Source organism: Meles meles, chromosome 9 (assembly GCF_922984935.1).
Source record: "Meles meles chromosome 9, mMelMel3.1 paternal haplotype, whole genome shotgun sequence".
Classification (NCBI taxonomy): Eukaryota; Metazoa; Chordata; class Mammalia; order Carnivora; family Mustelidae; genus Meles; species Meles meles.
The window spans coordinates 70,024,630-70,044,105 of record NC_060074.1 but is presented as its reverse complement, the minus strand read 5'-3'; the positions used below and the strand labels follow the sequence as shown (position 1 = coordinate 70,044,105).

At 42.9% G+C, this 19,476-nt stretch overlaps 1 protein-coding gene across 4 annotated transcripts; it reads right to left on the bottom strand.

Moving 5' to 3' along the window:
• Nucleotides 1-6,800: 6,800 nt before the first annotated feature.
• Nucleotides 6,801-18,994, bottom strand: CDCA7 (cell division cycle associated 7). 4 transcript variants are annotated; one of them, XM_046018303.1, is made up of 10 exons: nucleotides 18,836-18,994; nucleotides 15,584-15,709; nucleotides 14,930-15,166; nucleotides 12,123-12,359; nucleotides 11,747-11,824; nucleotides 10,448-10,648; nucleotides 9,780-9,917; nucleotides 9,056-9,205; nucleotides 8,487-8,623; nucleotides 6,801-8,130 (listed from the first exon to the last, which is right to left on the bottom strand). In XM_046018303.1, the coding sequence occupies exons 1-10, from the start codon at nucleotides 18,854-18,856 to the stop codon at nucleotides 8,100-8,102; spliced, it is 1,356 nt and encodes a 451-aa protein (XP_045874259.1). In that variant the 5' UTR covers nucleotides 18,857-18,994; the 3' UTR covers nucleotides 6,801-8,099. The 4 variants fall into 4 exon arrangements, with proteins under 4 accessions (XP_045874259.1, XP_045874260.1, XP_045874261.1 ...); XM_046018304.1 differs by having other exon boundaries at nucleotides 10,448-10,645; XM_046018305.1 differs by lacking the exon at nucleotides 18,836-18,994 and adding an exon at nucleotides 18,603-18,751.
• Nucleotides 18,995-19,476: the final 482 nt, after the last annotated feature.

Sequence of the window (19,476 nt, the reverse complement as noted above, 5' to 3'; positions counted from 1 at the left end):
TCATCCACAAGGGAATGTTTCCAGTTGATTAGTGAAGATGGAAAGAGAGAATGTACAGGAAATGTTCATCAGTGGCTATAACAATATAAAAAGGGAGACAACAGGATAGTAAGAGTCTTCTGATGTTAATACACAACATTAACTACGAAGTATTTCTGCATCAAAATCAGATCAAGTTTCTGAATCTAACAGAGAAGAAAGAGGAGCACGTTAAATGAGACCATAGGTCAATTAGTAAAATGCGGAAAATTCTATAGGAAAATTAACTGTCTTTTTTTTTTAACAAATAAACTGCAAGGGGGATAAAGGGAGAGGGAACCTATGAATTAAAAGAGATTTTAAGTAGATAAATAAATAAGAGTTAAGACTCCTGGATTCAAATTAAAATATATAAAAAGGGTGAGGGGTGTAGGATAGTGAAAATTTGAACTATCTGTACTTGATATGTATTTATTTATTTTTACTTTTTAAGCCCCATGTGGGGTTTGAAGTCACAACCCAGAGATCAAGACCTGAGCTGACATCAAGAGTTGGATGCTTAACCAGCTGAGCCAACCAGGTGCCCCAAAATACTTTTTTTTTTTGTAGCCTTCATGGAGCCCAACATGGGACTTGAACTTACAACCCTGAGATCAAGAGTCGGAAGCTTAAGTGACTGAGCCACCCAGGCATCCTCCAATTTTTTTTTTTTTTAAGATTTTATTTATTTATTTGACTGAGCAAGAGGGAGCACAAGCAGAGGGAATGGGAGAGGGAGAAGCAGTCTCCCTGCTGAGCAGAGAGCCTGATATGGGGCTCGATCTTGCGTCATGACCTAAGCTGAAGGCAGAGGCTTAACCAACTGAGCCACCAAGGCTCCACAAGGCTCCTCCTCCATTTTTGATATTTAGAAGCTCTTGTTAATTTTATATAGGTTTAACAATGATATTTTGATTTTTTTTAAAAGAATCATTATCTTTTAGAAATACTGAAGTATGTACAAATGACATATAATGTCTGGTATTTTATTTTTTAATTTTTTTTTTTTAAGATTTTATTTATTTATTTGATAGACAGAGATTGTAACTAGTCAGAGAGGCAGGCAGGGAGAGAGAGGAGGAAGCAGGCTCCCTGCTAAGCAGAGAGCCCGATGTGGGGCTCGATCCCAGGACCCTGGGATCATGACCTGAGCTGAAAGCAGAGGCTTTAACTCACTGAGCCACCCAGGCGCCCCTATTTTTTAATTTTTAAGTTTTATTTTTATTTAAGTAATCTCTACACCCAATGTGGGGCTCAAACTCAAGACATCAAGTCATGAGCCTGGATGGCTTAGATGGTTGAGAGTTGGACTCTTGATTTCAGCTCAGGTTATGATCTCAGAGCCCTGGGATCAAGCCCCACGTTGGGCTCTGAGCTCAGTGGGGCATCTGCTTGAGATTCTCTCCCTCTACCTCTGCCCTATACACACTCTCTCTCTAAAATAAACAAATAAATCTTAAAAAAACAAAAAACAGAATCCAGTGGACTGGGATGAGTAAAGAAATATCGTTGAAACAGAATGGACCATGAGTTTTTTTGTTTTTTAAAGCTAGTGCTTTTTGTTTTTTTAAGATTTATTTATTGGGGCACCTGGGTGGCTCAGTGGGTTAAAGCCTCTGCCTTTGGCTCAGGTCATGATCCCAGAGTCCTGGGATAGAGCCCTGCATCAGGCTCTCTGCTCCCCAGGGAACCTGCTTCCTCCTCTCTCTGCCTGCCTCTCTGCTACTTGTGATCTCTGCCTGTCAAATAAATAAATAAATAATCTTAAAAAAAAAAAAAAGATGTCTTATTTATTTATTTGACAGAGAGACAGCAAGAGAGGGAATACAAGAAGGGGGGAGGGAAGCAGACTTCCCATTGAGCAGGGAGCTTGATGTGGGGCTCGATCCCAGAACCCTAGAATCATGACCTGAGATGAAGGCAGCTGCTTAAGGACTGAGCCATCCAGGCTCCCAGACCATGAGTTTATTACTGTTGAAGTTAGCGATGGGCACATGAAGTAGACCTCTCTCTTTTCTCTTAAAAAAAAAAAAAGTTCTATGCACTCAATTTTTGCCACCAAAAGTTTTCCCCCAACACCTGGTAAACACTTAGAGCTACTGTATCTAGAATTATCTATTTAGGGGTGTCTATCTGGCTCAGTTGGTAGAGCAGGTGACTCTTGATCTCCAGGTTGTGAGTTTGAGGCCTTATGTTGGGTGTAGAGATTACTTAAAAATAAAATTTTTTTTTGTGGCTCAATTTGTAGCTTATTTGTAGCTCAATAATACAAATACATTAACCAGTAGAATAGAGGTATTCTTTCAAAGTTAGTATGATGAAATAAATTATATATATATATATATATTGCAATAAATTATATTTTTGCACAGAAAATATATTAGAAATACATACATTTAAATGAATTGACCATGGCAGCTAGATAGCAAGCTAACTGTTTTAAAAAGGTTTTGCCTCACAGCAATTAATGCTTTCAATGTTAGGACCTACTCATTTCTGCTCTACCATAACTTTAGTTCTCTGTACCCAAATCTAAGGAAATATCCTGCCTGGGACACTCAACTCATCCTCTGATAAATATTTAAAAAACATTTACTGAGTACCTACTACATCTTAAGGGGATTTGGATCAAAGATGGTCTTGCTCTCAAGAGCTTCATGATCTTACAAAAGGAAAAACTAAAATAAATACATAACTATAGGTGGCAGGGATTACGCATTATGATCAAGGGACATAGACAGGTGCATCAGAAGTCCAGTGTTTGATCTATTATCTCCTTTCTTAGGCTAGGGGAACAAACATGCCTGGGCTCATAAGTCTTTAGAAGGTACTTAACCTCACTGGGTCTCTTCATCTCTAAAACACCTGCTATGAAAAGCTAACATACATACCGTATTGAGCAATGTGCCTCAACACCTAGGAGGTGCTCAACCAACTCTAGTTTTCTTCCTCTGGCAAATATTTATAAAGTTGCACTGAGCACTGCTGCAATCAAGCATTACCAGCAGGTAGTTTCATGTGAACACTTCCAATAAACTTCCTTAAATTTAATGCATAGGATTACATAAAACATTGCTTCTTATTTGGCCAGCAATGCATTTCTGTAATCCTACAGGTGGAGTCCACCTACAGTGAACCATGCCTCTTATTCTGGCGTCTAATCAAGTAGCTCACCTCCTCTCCTCCCATCCGTGTGCAGCACCTAAGTTTACCAGCCTAGGTCTACAGAACAGCCCACACTCTCCAAAATTCCTAAGCTACAGCCTTCCTTCATCTCTGTAACTAAGGGTTACTTTACTTTCTAGAACTCTATTTTAACTACAACATGACTCATAATAGCAAAAGATTATTAATTCAGATACCCCAATTTTGGAAGCTATGTAAGTAAAATATGTATCATCCATATAATAATGGATATTATTATTATTAAAAAATTATTAAATGGATAGCCATTTAAAATGTTTTGACCTCCTTAATGCTAAAGAAGTTGTACCTGTAGTAGAAATACTACCCTATAAAACAAAATGCAAGGGAGACTGAAAAAACCAAAATCTTAGTGGTTTTTAGCCCTAAAGGGTGTCTCCTTTGTTTCTTGCTCTTTCAAACAAGTCTTTCATCACCTGGATATTATAGTGGATGGAGGCGCGTGTCTGGAACATGTCAGTTTCTCTGCAACCAAGAGTCCACTTCTTACATCTCTAAGCAAATTCCTCAGCTTCCTGCAGCCACTCCAAGCTTTAGTGCCTTCTTCACTGTCTCAGCAACACCTCCTTTGCAAGTTCTTGTCCCCTCTTCTCTTAGCCTCCCTCAATGTTGTGATTATTTAAAAGGCTGTCTTCTACCCACAGGAATTTAATGCCCTACAGGTAAAAGCCTCAGGAGTTGCCAAGGTCCCTGCTGGATGATCCAATACCGGGGTTTCCCACTATCCCTGACCACAGAGGCTCTCTCAGCCCCCTCCCCGACCTTCCGTCTCCCTCTGCTTAACAGTTTCTGCAAAAGCCACCTTGGCACCCAGTTTGCCCTTGTTCTCACTGACAGAACCTGATTAACACCTCCTGCTTTTCTAAGACAGGCAAGCTCGGCTTAGTTTAAAAAAAAAAAAATAGATAAAGTCTGGAGCAACCCTCTAGCTCTGACATTTTAGCTATGTGGCATTGGGCATTTTTCTCAACTTCTCTGGATTTACTTCCTCATCCTTAAGATACTACCCCACAAATGTATGGTTAACATTATGATAAAATAACATTTGCTCACCTTTTATTCCCCTCAGGACTTGCTATCACTTTCCTCTCAGAACCTAATACTTTGCAGCTACGCTTCACAGCACTGAACACTTACTCCATTCCCCTGGTATGCAAATAACCCAATTTTCCACCTGACCTTGAGCCATCAAGAGCTCCCTCTCACTTCTTTTAAAAGCAAAATAAGACACAAATATGCCCCTCTTGCAGCGTCTCCTACTGCCTTTGCCCCTCTTCATTATCAAACCACTGCAGGCTATGACTACAGTCTATTCCATTCCTCAAACCCTTCGTCCGTGAAGGTAAAGGTGGAAAACCTCTCTACCTCGGGAACCCAGGCTGGAGAGACAAGTGTAAAGACTATTCCTGGAGCATAAATGCTGTGAAGTACTCTTCGCATCTAATTGTCAAAACTTGAGTTCTCTCTCTGGGGCTCCTGGGTGACTCAGTCCGTTAAGCGCCGGCTCAGGTGGTGATGGGGGGACAGGGGTGCGGGTTAGAGCCCCGCACTCCGTTCCCTCCTCCGTGGTGAGCTTGCTTCTACCTCACACTCTGCCGCTCCCCCTGGTTGTGCTTTCTCTAGCTCTCTGTCAAATAAATACATAAAAATCTTAAAAACAACAAAAATAACCAAAAAAGCTTGAGTTCTCTCACCTTTTCCGAAAAGCCAACAAGATGCCGGAAGTGGAGCCAAAGCAGCACCGGACCTCCCTCAAGTTCACCTACTGCTGCGGGTGACTTGGCTGGCTTCTGGACTTGCCCCTGCAGCAGCTCATGCACCTGCTCAAGGGCCTAGCTCCTGGACTTATTCCATCGAGGAGCAACACCTCTTTGGGAGCCCAGCGGCTGCGTGGCCGCCCTGAGGGCACGCGGGGCTGCACAGGGAGCTACCCCTGAGGCTGAGCGCCTGCGCGAGGCGCAAGAGGCGCCGCCCACAGAGGGGCCCCAGGAGACTAAGGCGCACCTGTCCCGCAGGGATGGTGGACGGCAAGGTGGGTATCTACGACAGCAAGACTTCCAGCCAGGTGGGTATCAAGCCCGAGATAAGTGGCCGCGACCTGGGGAGGTTCTCCATTACCTACAGGCCGGTGAAGCTCGGCTGGCCTGGCATTGGAGGCACGCGCTCCTTCCACTTCATCCCTCTGTAAGTGACCACTCAGCCAGTACACAGACTTCTCTTATAATTCCAAGTTCTTTCAACTCTAAGGATGGTGTGTGAAGCTTTGCACTGGGGTGTGTGGGATCAAGTTCCTGGCCGCGAGGCACAGCTGACTGCTCAACTGATGGGTTTCTTTTTTATAAGACCGGAGCCATTACAAAACCCATGGGTCCATCAGTACTATAAAACACCTGATGCTGAGAAAATGCCTTTTCCTTTTCTCATTCCTACTCAGAACTTTTAGTTCTTCCACTAGTCTGTCCACCTTTTAAGGGTGTCTCAGAATCAGCTGCTGCTAGTCACTATTCTTGAACCACATTAGTTCCACTTCATATTAAAGCACGGTAATGCTGGTGCCTGGGTGGCTCAATTGGTTAAGTGACTGCCTTTGGCTCAGGTCATGATCCTGAAGTCCCAGGATGAAGTTCCATATTGGGCTCTCTGCTAGGCAAAGTCTGCTTCTCCTGCTTCCCTCTCCTTTCCTGCTCTCCCTCAAATAATAAAATCTTAAAACAACAACAAAAAACCATGGTAATGCCAAAAATGTTCCCAACTGCCATCAATTTTACAAACTCCCCAAAATTTAACCTTCCCAATTACCTCCCTAAAAATGGGTTGAATTAGAATTGGGGTTAAGATTCCCAAGTGTTAGAAGAAATACCTGCTCCTTTTGCATCTATCCAGAACACCAGTTTGTATAACTTCATATAGTTTCATCTTTCCTCTGAATATGTGGGAGTGAACAGGATTTCTGACATAAGTCTAGAGCATATGTCTGCAAACCTACAGTGAAATGTCAGATTGTAAACATTTGTCTTTGTGGGCCATAGTGCTACTTGCTTTTTTTTTTTTTACAACTTTCTAAATATATAATACTTGGTAAAAGTGCCATGTGAATATCAGCTATGGTAGAATTTGACCCATGGGCTATAGTTTTCCAACTCTGGTCTAAATTGGGTTATGAGAGCTTTTAGACCATGCTTTTGTCTTTTGCTTTTCTTTGTCCTGCAACAGGCCCCAAGGTACAGCATGCCTTAGATATTCAAATGGTTGATAAAATCAAGCCAGGTATTGTGAAACACAATACCTGGCTTGATTTTGGGTTAGCAAATGGTGAAGGAAAACAATATTGTAAAACCTCATGAGCTTTTATTATTTTCTATCTTGGGATGTAGCTGTCTCAGGTGATTTTCTGATCACAGCTACAGGTTGGCTGTATCACCAAGCTAGGTCCTGTTCAAAGGAGCTGGCTCTTGACCTCCAGAAACTCAAGTCAAAAGGTAGAAATGGTCTTTTGTTTAAATACGAAGGAAAAAAATAGGAGTCAGTCCAGTAAAAATTAGTATTAAAGAATTAAAAAAAAAAAAAAGCAGACAGGATAGAATAAAATGTTTTATTATTAAAATAAAAAAACTTTGTATAAAAAGCATTACAAATCAAAAGCTCTATTTACATTTATTGATTCAATGTCCAATTAGGCATCAAACACTGAAAGGGCACAGCGAAAGGCTGCACATGCAAAGAAAATGGACACACAAACACTTAAGATTCCACCTCTACAAAACGATTTGATTAATGCAAAAGGAGAGGGGGGTGGGGCACAACACTTGATATCTGCCAAGGGCAGAGATGGCAAGTTAACAAACTGTGGAAAGTCACCCAGTTCTAAAAAGGCACTTCTCATTGTTATAAAAGTGCTTAAGAGCTGAACATGAACCCTGTGCCTAGTTTATAACTTCAAGAAAGCAAACACTGCCAAGACTAGTAGTAGTAGACTTGTATCATTATTAATTTTCCATGCAAAATGATCAGGAATTACTTTGAAACACCTTACATATAAACCAAATTAACTTGGCAAACTACTGTTATGCTGAAGTTTTTCAGCATGAATTCAAGTCAGCCTATTCCTGAAGCCTCACCCTCTAACTCCCCGGAATGTCTTTTCTACAATGATTTTGAATAGAGCCCTGCCCTTGGACCTTTGGGCGGTGACTGCCAGATCCAGATGCATCACTTAACCTTGTAGTGGAAGAAAGCAGCAGCAACTATGTCTCACCCAGGACAACTTATACAAGAAGCGCAAAACGTGGAATAGTCTCAAGAGAGGCATCCAAAGTAATATACTCCACTTTCCAACAATTACCCAATTTTTCCACATGGTTTTAAGACTTGTGTGCCTTGATTGTTAAAAAAACATCAACTAGTGTGAACGCTAAATCTAAAATTATACTGCTTTCTCGTAAACAAGTTAGAGGGCTGTTCTCTGGAATTCAATAGATGTAGTTAGCTAACATTACTACTGTGTTTCTAAGTGCTTGGTTTTATGGGTGGATTCCAGAGCTATTTCGATGCCAATTAAACCAAACATGCTTTCCTATAATTGCCATTTAAAGAGAATTCAGAAACAAAATGGTGGGAGAGAACCACTGGAAATAGAGGGGGATGGTATGGGGTGTGTTGGGGGGAAGCAAAGGAGGAACTGCAGGAGGGCGAAGTATAGCTAGCGATATACCTCAGTGATGCTCAGAGACCAGTAGGTCTAATGAGATTAACTTGATATGCATTTCCTATAAAACTGATCATCAAAATTCTTAACTCGCGGGTTGCAATCATGTGACAAAACCAGTAACTTTAGGAAGATCAGCGCAGTGAAAGATGGAAAGTGGATCTTCCAAACGCTATGCTTGCATTTCGAATTCCTGTTTCAGACTGAAAGAGAGAAGGAACAGGTCAGGATATGGTTTTCGACCTGAGAAATTTCTTTGGAAAGCCAAATTCAGTTTTCAAAATGTTTTCATTGAGCTACAGTATATATAGTTAAATGCACACATCTGAAGTATACAATGGGCATTTTCACGTACACACGCACACACGTCACCACCACCCAGAGGAAGACAGAAAACATTTCCAACATTCGAAGACTCCCAGTGTGCCTCTCTCCAGTCAAAACCTGCAGTCCTCACCACCTGGAGATAACCACTGCTTTCACTTCTATCATCTTTTTATTAAGACACACACATGAAGGTAAGATTTGGGTGTGGAAGAGAGAATACCCGGCCATTTACCTTTTCAAGTAAGCGTGCACATTCCCAAAGCCATGGTATTTGGCTAGATACACGAGCACCCCGGTCGCACACCGCCCGTCTCGCTGCCGGCAGAAACTGCAGTTGCAGATCCTGCGGCAAGGTGGGCAGTGCCAGTTCTGAAGAATTGTGAAAAGGCACAGTTAAATCCAGTCTTACTTTCCTCCCCTTACTTATCCATTCTTATTTAACCTCTAAGAGAGGCATCATCAATTGCATTAAAAGAAATTTTTTTTAAGTAACAGCAAAAGCTTAATAGGATTAATTTCCATTAGTCCTCCTGATGCTTTCTTAGAAAATCCAGCAGAGGTTACACAGCAACTAGCAGGGGTAGAGTCAATTTCCCTTGAATGGCCTGGTCCCAACCACACACTCTGAGGGGGGCAGGGGACCTCATACTTATCCAGCACTAACACTATGAATTCATCAGCCTCCCCTGAAATGTGCACCCCACAACAATAAGGGCTCCATCCTTTTCCTGTTAACCTTTCTGGCCCTTTCTACTCATGGCTGACCTTCAAGCCCACAGGACCACCCTTCAGGGCACCTACTGGATCCAGCAGAGCATCCTTGACCTCTTCACCGTAACGGTTGCGAAGGCAGGGACCACAGAATTGGCCTCGAACACCCCAGCACTCTGGGTTTCTGCAGTTTGTTTTGGTATCAATAGTTTTCTGGCGGCATTGATGGCAAGTAGATCCCTACAAATAGGGAAATAAGATGGGAAAAAAGAACAGAACACCGCTTTCTGTATAGAAAAATGGCATAAAGAATATCCTTTGTAGATGGTGTCTTGACAATTGGTCTTTCAATCCTATGTCAAATCTATATACACATGGGTATGCCAAAGGCATGAAAAATGATTAAGTATGGTGGATTTCATTCAATTGGCAGATGCAACAGTTAATATTAACAAAACTAGTTTTCTGCAAGAAAATATCTTATGCAAAAAAGCCATACCCAAATCTTTATTTTTAGCACACCACTATATCCTAGCACCTGTGTATGTAGACATATACACAGTAAATATATATTGAATCCATTTCTAAATTAAAAGATCAAATGCTACCAAAGGCTTACTAAGCAAATACTACTCCTGCAGATTAAGAGATGTGTATCCCAAGGATGCTAAAAAACTAACCTTATGTGAAAAAACACACAGGAATAGTATCCCATATGCTAAGACCTTTAACATTAGCAAAACTCTAAGGATAGAAGCTATCTTTTCTCTCACAGATGTTCATGTTCACAGATGAAACGTATAGAGCTTTGTACCAATGAACGGTTATAGATCTTCTCCCGAGAGTTGTTGCAGATGTTCTCCAGCTCTTCCTCTGTGATTTCTTCCACGGGGCGAATTATATGCGGAAGGGTCATGGATCCGACACGACGACTTCTGGGCATGTCCTCTTCCTGCATGACAAAAATCACGGAATGGTGCTCTTACTGGCTCTTCCCAGCTCTGAATCCCAGATACAGGATTTGTAATTTCTTCACAAAGAATTCAGCCTAGAAATCTTTCTGAGAGCTTATGGAGAAGGGGCAAGTTGTTACACTTACTAAAGATAATGGGACATCATGGAAAGAGAAGCTGAAGAAAGCTTTGGCCACTTAAAAATAAAATCTTGAAATCAAAGTTGTGGGGAGGGGGCTGGGTGGCTCAGTTGGTAGAACATGTGACTGTTGATCTTGGGGTTATAAATTTGAGCCCCATGTTGGATGCAGAGAGTACTTAAAAATAGAATCTTAAAAAAAAAAAAGCAAGCAAGCTTTGATCTTCTCACCCGCTAACAAAACACAAATAAGTTTATATGACATTAACAATTCTGAATGATTTGAGAAGGTTTATTACAGGTCATCTGGTTTTGAGGCTGTGTGGGTCCTTGTGTTGTGTGTTGGATACTGGGCCAACAGAAGAGCAAGCACAAATGTGGAGAACTCACATCCATGTAGCTGTCCATGGTTTTCCTCTTCCTCACCAGCATGTACTTATCCTCCTCCTCTTCCTCCTCCTCCTCTGTGGGTAGAGCACTAAGGGACCCAAGGATCCGGGACCTTGATCTGGTAAGAGGACGAGCTCTTCGTTCAGGGTTTCTCCTGGAAGCAACACCTGGGAATGTACGCCTGCGTGGTGTCTTTGACTGCTAAGTAAAACACATGTGATGCAACCCATTTAATCCAGAATGAAGAGAAGTGGCACCTTCTCCTTAAGCACATTTTTGTTTAAGTAAAACGAGAGCTCCATTTCCTAATCCTGTCCTTTCCATAATGCACAGAAAGTGAGCCCCAAAATGATACAGCTGTTGTAATTCTGCTAACACCAAGCCATTCCTCTCAGACTGAGGGATGATCCTTATTCCTCCACTTAAGAATAGATCTCATTTTCCAAAACAAAACAAAAAAACACAAACAAAAAAACTTTCTACAATATCTCTTGAGCCCTGAAACATACTCAGTATTTCTACATGGCACAAGAGAGAAATGTATGTATGGTTTTCCTTCTCCTGTTCCTTGCTTGCTTCTTTCCTTTCTCCTCAGGGAGAGGTGGGGAAAGGAACTCTTCCCTTTTGTACCACAGCAGACACATCAATCTCCCTTTAGTTGTACCAGCTAAATTCCTCAGAAGATAATCACATATATTAGGCCATGACTTATTTAAAAAATTGTCTTTTCCTTTTTTTCCTCTCATGCTCGGTTATTAAAAACTTCTATTATTACTTATCTTATGTAGAAGGAATATCCTAATGCTGGGGATACAGGAAAAAAAAAAAAAATTCAATCTTTGCTCCCTGCCCTTGAGGGGCTTAGTCTAGTTGGGAAGGAGAGAAATAGCCAGACAAAAGGGGTTTAAGCTCTGCAGAAGCATGGCTTGGAGAGGCCACACCTGCCCCAGCATGCACAGAAGAGGTCCCAGAGATCTGTTAAGTTTTCTCTACTTCTTTGTCTGGAGGACTACACAAAATAAGGAAATTGGATTTGAAAATAATAAATCTAGGGGGGCTTGGGTGGCTCAGTTGGTTAAGCGGTTGCCTTCAGCTGAGGTCCTGGGATGGAGCCTGGGCCTTGGGCTCCCTGCTCAACAGGGAGTCTGCTTCTCCCTCTCCTTCTGCCCCTCCCCCTGCTCGTGTTTTCTCTCTCTCTCTCTCTAGTAAATACATAGAATCTTAAAAATAAAATAAAATAAAAAATCTATCTTAGACCTGTCCCAAAATACTATAATATAAACAAGGATTTATACTTACTGTACTGGGACCTGGGAGGGAACGCCTTCCAGGGAATGAGCCAGGGAAGCTTTCTAACTCTGACATTAGTTTTGCAAGCTAAAAGGGGAGGAAATTCAACAGAAATTATTAGTTTAGAATAACTGCTGAAGAAAAAAGCAACTTCTGGAAATTATAGTAGCATGTCTTGAGTTTCTGATTTCACTTACACATCTACCAAGACTTTTAACAGATTAAAAAAGAGAAATTAATTTAGGAAAAGAAGCACATTTTAAAGCACACATTGTGAAGACTTCACAGTTACACTGAAAATAATTCTTAGAACATAGGTATGAGCAATGAGCAGCTTACAGAAAGGGTGGGAAGGGTCAGTGTTAGCATAAAGTCAGATACCTACCATTGCTTTGTTTTGCTTTATATTTAAAGCTCTTTTCTCCAAAAAATTCATTCCATTTTCATCTTCTGAATCAGAACTAGAATCAGTCACAGAATTCTCAGGGGGCTTGGAGGGCACTGCTCTTTTGTTGGTGGCTCCCCTTGTGTTTTGAGTTGGGAACTTCATGGCCACCCGGAGGGATCCGGACCTTCGGCACTGGCTACGGGTCCTATAGCCAGCGTGGTCTGACTGCAGTCTCTAGTGAATCAGGAACAGTGTTGTCATTAACGACTTGTTGATTGTCCGACAGGCTGCACCACTATGACTACAAAATCCCTTCTGAACAAAAGACACTGACAGCAAATAAATTTTAATGGAATACTTTAATTAATTAATCAAGTTTAACTGACAGCTCTGGGCAACAAATCATGAATTATAAATAAATACAATAATCAGGGTAATTTAACTCCTCTAGCCTATCTGAGACACGTCTTTATAAGCCATCTTCATAGCCCTCAGTTACGTCAGTGGTCCTGAGTCTGTTTTGTTTGGTTGTTTTGTTAATGTGAAAATACCAGTTCCCTTTTAAATTCAAAAATAGATCTTTCATTTTTAAAAAAAAATGCCTATAAAAACAAGCATGTGTTCTCCCACAAACATGGTTTCAGTGCTTGGCATTAAATATGTTAAATGTGCCTTAGTGCTCTAATCTACTCTTTAAAAAATTTGCAGCAAATAAGCCTAACATGAAATTCACCATTTTAACCATTTGTAAGTGGCAGTTCAGTAGCATGAAGGACATTCGCACTGTTGTACAACCATCACCACCATCTATCTCCAGGACTTTTTCATCTTCCCCAAACTCTGCACCCATTCAACAATAACTCCCCACTCCCCTCAACCTCTGGTAACCACCATTCTACTTTCTGTCTCTATGAATTTGACTACTTGAGGTACCTCTCTACTCTACTTACTGTAAATTTAAAACTTAAAAATGTGTTTGAGATTAAAATATAGTAAAATTAGCCATCAGGGAAAAGCCAATCAGAATCACAAGATACTGCTTCATTACCCACTAGTGGAGCTGAATCAATAGCAAGTATGGCAAGGAAGTAGAGAACCTGGAACCGCATACACTGCTGGTAGGAATGTACAAGGTGCAGCTGAAGACAGCCTGTCAGTTTGTTAAAAGGCCAGTTACCACAGGATTCATTCGTACATATACTCCAAGAGTATTATGGTCACACAAAAACTTCCATGTGAACGTTCACAGCAGTGCTTTTCACAATAGCCAAAAGGTGACAACAACCCCCAAACCCATCAACTGATGAAGACGATAAATAAAATGTCATACATTCACGAACTCTTATTTAGCAATAAAAAGATACTAGGTACTAGCACCTGCCACAACATGGAAGAACCTCAAAAACCTTCCATGAAGTCAAAGAAGTCAGTTATAGAAGACTGCATAGTGTACGGTTTCATTCCTATGAAGTGTCCAGAATAGAAAATCTATCACGGTAGCAGACAGACTGGTGGTTGTCCATTGTTGACTGAGGGTACTGGGAAAGGATGAGAAGTGAATGCTGATGGGGAAAGGGTTTTTTGGGGAGCTGATGAAAATATTCTAAATTGATCGTGGTGATGGCCGAAAAAAAAAATGATTGAGAAAAGAAAATAGATCACCCATAAAATCCCAGAAATGGAACAGCCACTGGTTTTTGTTGTTTTTTTTTTAACATCCAAACATGTCTAAAACCTGCACAACTTCTAGTATTCTTCGTGTACTTTTAGTGTGCCTGATGATGAGAAAATGACAAACTTTTATGGGTTCTTAAGACTTTGAATTGATTGGTATCTATTAATTGAAACAAACAGCATCTACAAAGAATGGAAATACTGCCCAGAAATGACTCGGGCTAGTGGGATGTAAGACCTAAACAATGTTTAGGTCACATGCAGGCGTACAGAACAGCCCCTGCAAGAACTCCAGTGTGCACTGCTTTGGACCACCATCCCTTCTTAGACAGGCAATGCTACATTACCACCAAGTCAGACAGTGATAAACACTCCTTGGCCAGATGCTCCCACTATGTCAGCATCGGTGTGGTCCCTGGGAATGGATCCCCATCAGACCACAGTGAGCTGAAGAGCATGCACTGACTGTTCAGTGACACACTGCTTCCTTTGTTGAGACAGTCCTGCTAACCAGAGTCTGCAGAACTAAACAGTATGCTCAGGGAGAGCGGGACCAAGATGCAGCAGCAGCAGCCTGAGCAAAACAGCAGAGGTTAAAGGTAAAGCGGCGTGCACAAGAAAAGGCAGCCAAGGAGCACAGGTGAAAGCAAGAAGGGTCCTGTCATTCCGTGCACTTGAACTCCTGAACATGAGTCATCACAAGTTTTTCTAAATGAGGGCTAGATCCACCACGGGAACCAGCATTTACCAAAGGCCTGCTCCAGGGTGGGCCAATACTGGGCTGGGCACTGGAACTTAAAACAGGAATATAGCTAATCTTGAGGACATGTGGGATTCCGGTTAATCAGGCTAGATTTCTGTGGCAACAGAAATCTGGAGGTTGGCCAATTTTATCTTCCCAGTTTCCAAGACTTTCAGAGCCTATAAAATGTTCAAGCTTTACAAGTAGGACTATATTAGTAAAAACCATTGTAGGACATAAAGAAGAAAACAACTCTTAAAATTTTAAAAAGGTCAACAAAATCTTCTGGCATGACTAAAATGAAAATTATGAGAAAAAAAAATTTTTTAACCAAGTATGTCATGCCTGTAAATGTACCGTACTTCTTGACATGGGTTCTCAAACTCACCATTCCATCCTGTATCTCACTCTCTGAGAAACCGCAAAATGATTCATCATCAGAGTCGGCATGAAAAATACTGGCCAGTTCTTTAGTGACATCTGGCCTTGATTTCTGTAAAAATCCGCAATGGTCTAATACATCTTGCACCTCACTTTCTGAAAAGCCGCAGAAAGATTCATTATCAGAGTCCTCATAAAAAACATTTGCCAGTTCTTCACTGATATCTGACCTGAATTTAGGTTTCTGTAAAATAAATAAATAAATGTGGTTGTGCATTTTTTTCCCTTTTTCAAGAACCAATTTTCCATAAACCGTGCAGAGAGCAAATCACATTTACAAGTGCACTACAAGAGAACAGCTTTTGTTACAAAGAAAAATGGTTCAGAGGTTTACAAATGATTTCTGAGTTGTTATGGCAAATCATCAGGCATGTTAGGTTAGGCGACATTTCAAAAAGATAGAATAAGTAGCTAATCTACCTCCAACAATTACTACCTAGAACCACAGCAAAAAGTGAAATGAAATTACAATGCATACTGTATTTTCCAGCAGCTGTATAGAAATGCAGGCAAAAAGCAAGCGGTTTTAATCACGCACAAAGCATTTGGGGCACTGTGGGTAGTGCAGACTCAATTCTGTTTATTCTCAGGCAGCACTTACCGTGTTTGCAAAATTATCAGAAGCAAAGCTGTCACAACTGTCATCAGAGGATGATGATGTTTCCATGGAAATCAACTTCACATATCTAAATTTCTTTACATTCTTCTTTACTCCGTGATCCTTTTGCTGCAAATGAAAATGGCAATGCTATTAAGTCGGGTGCTTACTACACTAACTGCAAGACATCATTTTTGAGTTTAGTAGTTCAAACAGCACAGAGTAGATATATCCATTTCTTATACCCTACAGAGTAAAAGGAGGATTTGCAAATGCTATAAAAATATTTTCAAAACCTGGTAAAATCTTAAAAGGGGACCCCTTTGAAGGAATTATTGTTAAGGACATCAATTCAATCAAACACCTATAGAACTACCTCACTGCCCACCTCTCTCTTTCCACCAAGCAGAGTGTGAGATATGGAGTTCCCAAGGGGTTTAATGCTAACCTCCTAAAACTTGCCTGTTAAGAAGATTAGATTGCACTTCCAAAAGGAAATTTCAAAAGTACAAAATGGTAGAGTGATTTCTCTCCCTCAGCCAAAAATCAAGCTAATGAGGTCTTTTTATATAAGCTTTGGGCTGTGTACTGTTATGCTAATTTCCCAAACTACAAAAACTGGCTAGCACCTCTACTTCAAGATGGCAGGCTTTCGGGGCGCCTGGGTGGCTCAGTGGGTTAAAGCCTCTGCCTTCGGCTCAGGTCATGATCTCAGGGTCCTGGGATCGAGCCCCACATCGGGCTCTCTGCTCCGCGGAGAGCCTGCTTCCTCCTCTCTCTCTGCCTACTTGTGATCTCTGTCTGTCAAATAAATAAATAAAATCTTTAAAAAAAAAAAAAAAAGATGGCAGGCTTTCAAGCTGGTTCTGCTCTAACCAAAAGGGGTATAGCGATTTCAGCAAAAGTCCTTACAAATCAAGTGAACAAACACACAAGGAGGCAAGTTAAAGGTCAAACGGCACTCTGAACCCAGGTAGAATGCCGGATTCCACCTCAGCATTCTACCAGCCTAGCATGACATTCAGCTCTTTCTGAAGTATCCTTGCTATACCATTCTTAAGTTTTTATAAGTTCTTCTGTAAATCACAAATTACTCCTAGGTTACTTGTTCATAAACACCAAACAGCCTGGCTTTGCTCATCAGAAAATGCAATTAGCATCTATCTCAAGATAAAGACAGCAATTTCGGGCATTTCTTTTTTTTGTAAGTTTTATTTATTTTTTTTTAAGATTTTATTTATTTGACAGACAGATAACAAGTAGGCAGAGAAGCAGGCAGGGAGAGAGAGGAGGAAACAGGCTCCCTGCTAAGCAGAGAGCCCAATGCGGGCCTCGATCCCAAGACTCTGGGATCATGACCTGAGCGGAAGGCAGAGGCTTTAACCCACTGAACCACCCAGGCGCCCAATTTCTGGCATTTCTTAACATTTAATGAGACCTAATTGTTTTTAGTTCCTGTTTTAATTTTCTTAAATACAGTCACACAATAGAAATGACTCCTCATACTGAAAATTTTGAAAGGCACGCTCTGCTATAGGTCCCACAAAATAAAGCCAAGATGTGAGGTGACAGGTGAAAAGAACATTCTCGACCTTCCTCGTACACTTAACACTCTGCACTTGATTTCAATCTCTTGCAAATAAAATGATCATGTCTTTTGTCCTTTTAGAAAGGCAGAAAAATGTGATAATAGGTAACGCTACTACCTATTAGAAGGGCTCTCACAAGAACCCCATTTTCCAGGTGAGGAAATTCAAGGCTCCAGGGAGGTGAAGCAGAGTGCCCGAGATGACACAGTTGGAAGGAGAATCCAATTCTGTAATCTCCTAGGACCTCAATGATCCTTGCACAACTGGAGCAATTTACTCATCAATCTACCTACAATCAGGCAGAGGCCCAGGACAGCCTCAAGGGAGGCAGTCTACTGGAAGCTGACAGGAAAACATGCGCTGGGCTGGGCTTTAACACGTCAGCACATGCCAAGAGTTAGCAGGCAAATGCATGGTTTAGAAGAAAAGACATAGAAAAGGTCAAATGGTCATGGTTGAGATTAACTTTTCTGGCAGGCAGGTAATAACTAATACCACTAAGCAGGTGTTTTATTCGTGCCAGGCACTAAGCACGTTTTTACATTACGTTTAATTCTTGCAGGAAAGGTGCTATCATTATTCCCACCTAACGGGGAAGCTGAGGCGTGAGGGGTTAAGTGGATTACTCCTAACAGGATGGCCCAAACTTGAGCCCAGGCACGTCAGATTCCAAGTCCTGTTACACTTGGCTTTCTCCACCTAAAAGCCAGTGCCGGGTTACACCCAAGAGCTGTTTCTCTGAAACCACGCCCCCAGCACGCCCTCTCCCACTCCCCACCCCCACTGGAACCACAGCCTCCCCACGTGTGTCACTCTTTATTTATTTTAAGCATGTCACACTCTTCCTTTCCACCCAACCCCCATCTTCTAACATCTCCTGGGGCAGACCCTACGTTCCGGTTTCCGTTAGAGCAAAATGTAACGTTCCATTCAGGGCAACGTCCTGCAGCTGCGAGTAAGGCTGGTGGGTGGAGGAGTGGGAAACGAGCAAATGGTCTGCGAACAGTTTGGACCACCCGGTCCTTCAAATGCCCTTCATCGCCGCCCAGAACTAGAGATGCCTACCCTCCATGGGCGCACCCAAGTCCTAAAGATACCATTTTGCGAGACCTTTAAACTTCACACCCACCGATCCTCAGCGGTTAGAAAGCGGATGCTGGTGTGGCAGGCGCAAAATCCCGCCGGGAGCGCGTCCAAAGGGCCCCCCCAGTGCGCTAGGTGTTGCCGCAGCGAGCCACGCACCCGCTCGCAAGCTGCACGCTGGAAAGGGCTGCAAGGCTGCAGGGCAAAGCCCCTAGGGAGCTGGGCGGGAGGCGCTCCCCTCCACCCGGGAGACACAATGGGGGACCAGCGAGCTCCAGCAGCTGTCCGGCCCGGAGGACACGTGCACTTCAGGCGCACGTGGCTTCGGGCTCCCGGGAGTGCCAACCCACCTGAAAACTGCTCAAATCTCTGACCGCCAGCGCGCCGGGTGAGCACGCCCAGCAGGGTCAGCCCCGGGCTCCGAATTAGGCGAAATGCATAAAATCTGGGGCTTGCCTACAAGGGCGCCGCCCAGGACCGCCACCGGTGGATAAGCAGCACTCCGTCCGCGGAGTTGGAAGGAGTTGGCCCGCGCCCAGCACCCACCGCACCCGCCCCTCGGATTCAGCAGCCTAGCGCTCACCCGCACGCGGCGAGCGTCCATGCTGGCGGCTGGCGCCCAGGCAGGCCGGCGCTCTGGGACTGGAGAGCGACGCACTGCGAGCTGCGGTCCCGCAGAGCCGAAGGAGCCGGAGCAGCAGCAGGCGGGGCGCGCAGACCCGGGCCCGGAGGGGCGGGGCTCTGGCCGGCTTTCCCGCGTTGGGGCGCAGGTCCTGCAAGCTATGGTAACCGCCTGCCCCGGCGCGAGACCCTCTCCGCACCGGGGAAAAAAGCGACCCCCCAAAATATTGTGGCCTCAAGCCTCACCCTTGGAATATCCCAAAGTCCGCCTTGGAAAAGCAGCGCTTTGGGGGCTCTAGGACACTCTCTTTACGTGGCTGCACGGTCCTGAGCGAATGGCGCGAAAGTGGTTCGTATTGCCCCGGGGTTAGCAGGCTGATTTGCATGAATTCCCGGGCTAGGAGTGGAAAAGTCGAGTTGCGGGCTAATGGAGAGCAGCGCCCGAGAGTCTTGCGGGTTTATCACTGTCCTTGCGGCGTGTGGTGTACGTTATTCAACATAAAAATCAAAGAATTAAGCGCGAATTCCCCCCTTTATTAGTCCAGTCACTGTCCCTGAGTGTGGCACCTCTTATCTGGCAACCACATCATTATCTGCAGCAAT

What these genes read in the sequence shown, in the direction of transcription:
- CDCA7 (XM_046018303.1), bottom strand. Translation starts at nt 18,856, where the DNA reads ATGGACGCTCGCCGCGTGCGG. An exon ending in TAAAGCAAAACAAAGCAATG is followed by an intron (nt 11,825 to 12,122) that starts GTAGGTATCTGA and finishes CTCCCCTTTTAG; the next exon opens with CTTGCAAAACTAATGTCAGA. An exon ending in CCCTCCCAGGTCCCAGTACA is followed by an intron (nt 10,649 to 11,746) that starts GTAAGTATAAAT and finishes TGTTTTACTTAG; the next exon opens with CAGTCAAAGACACCACGCAG.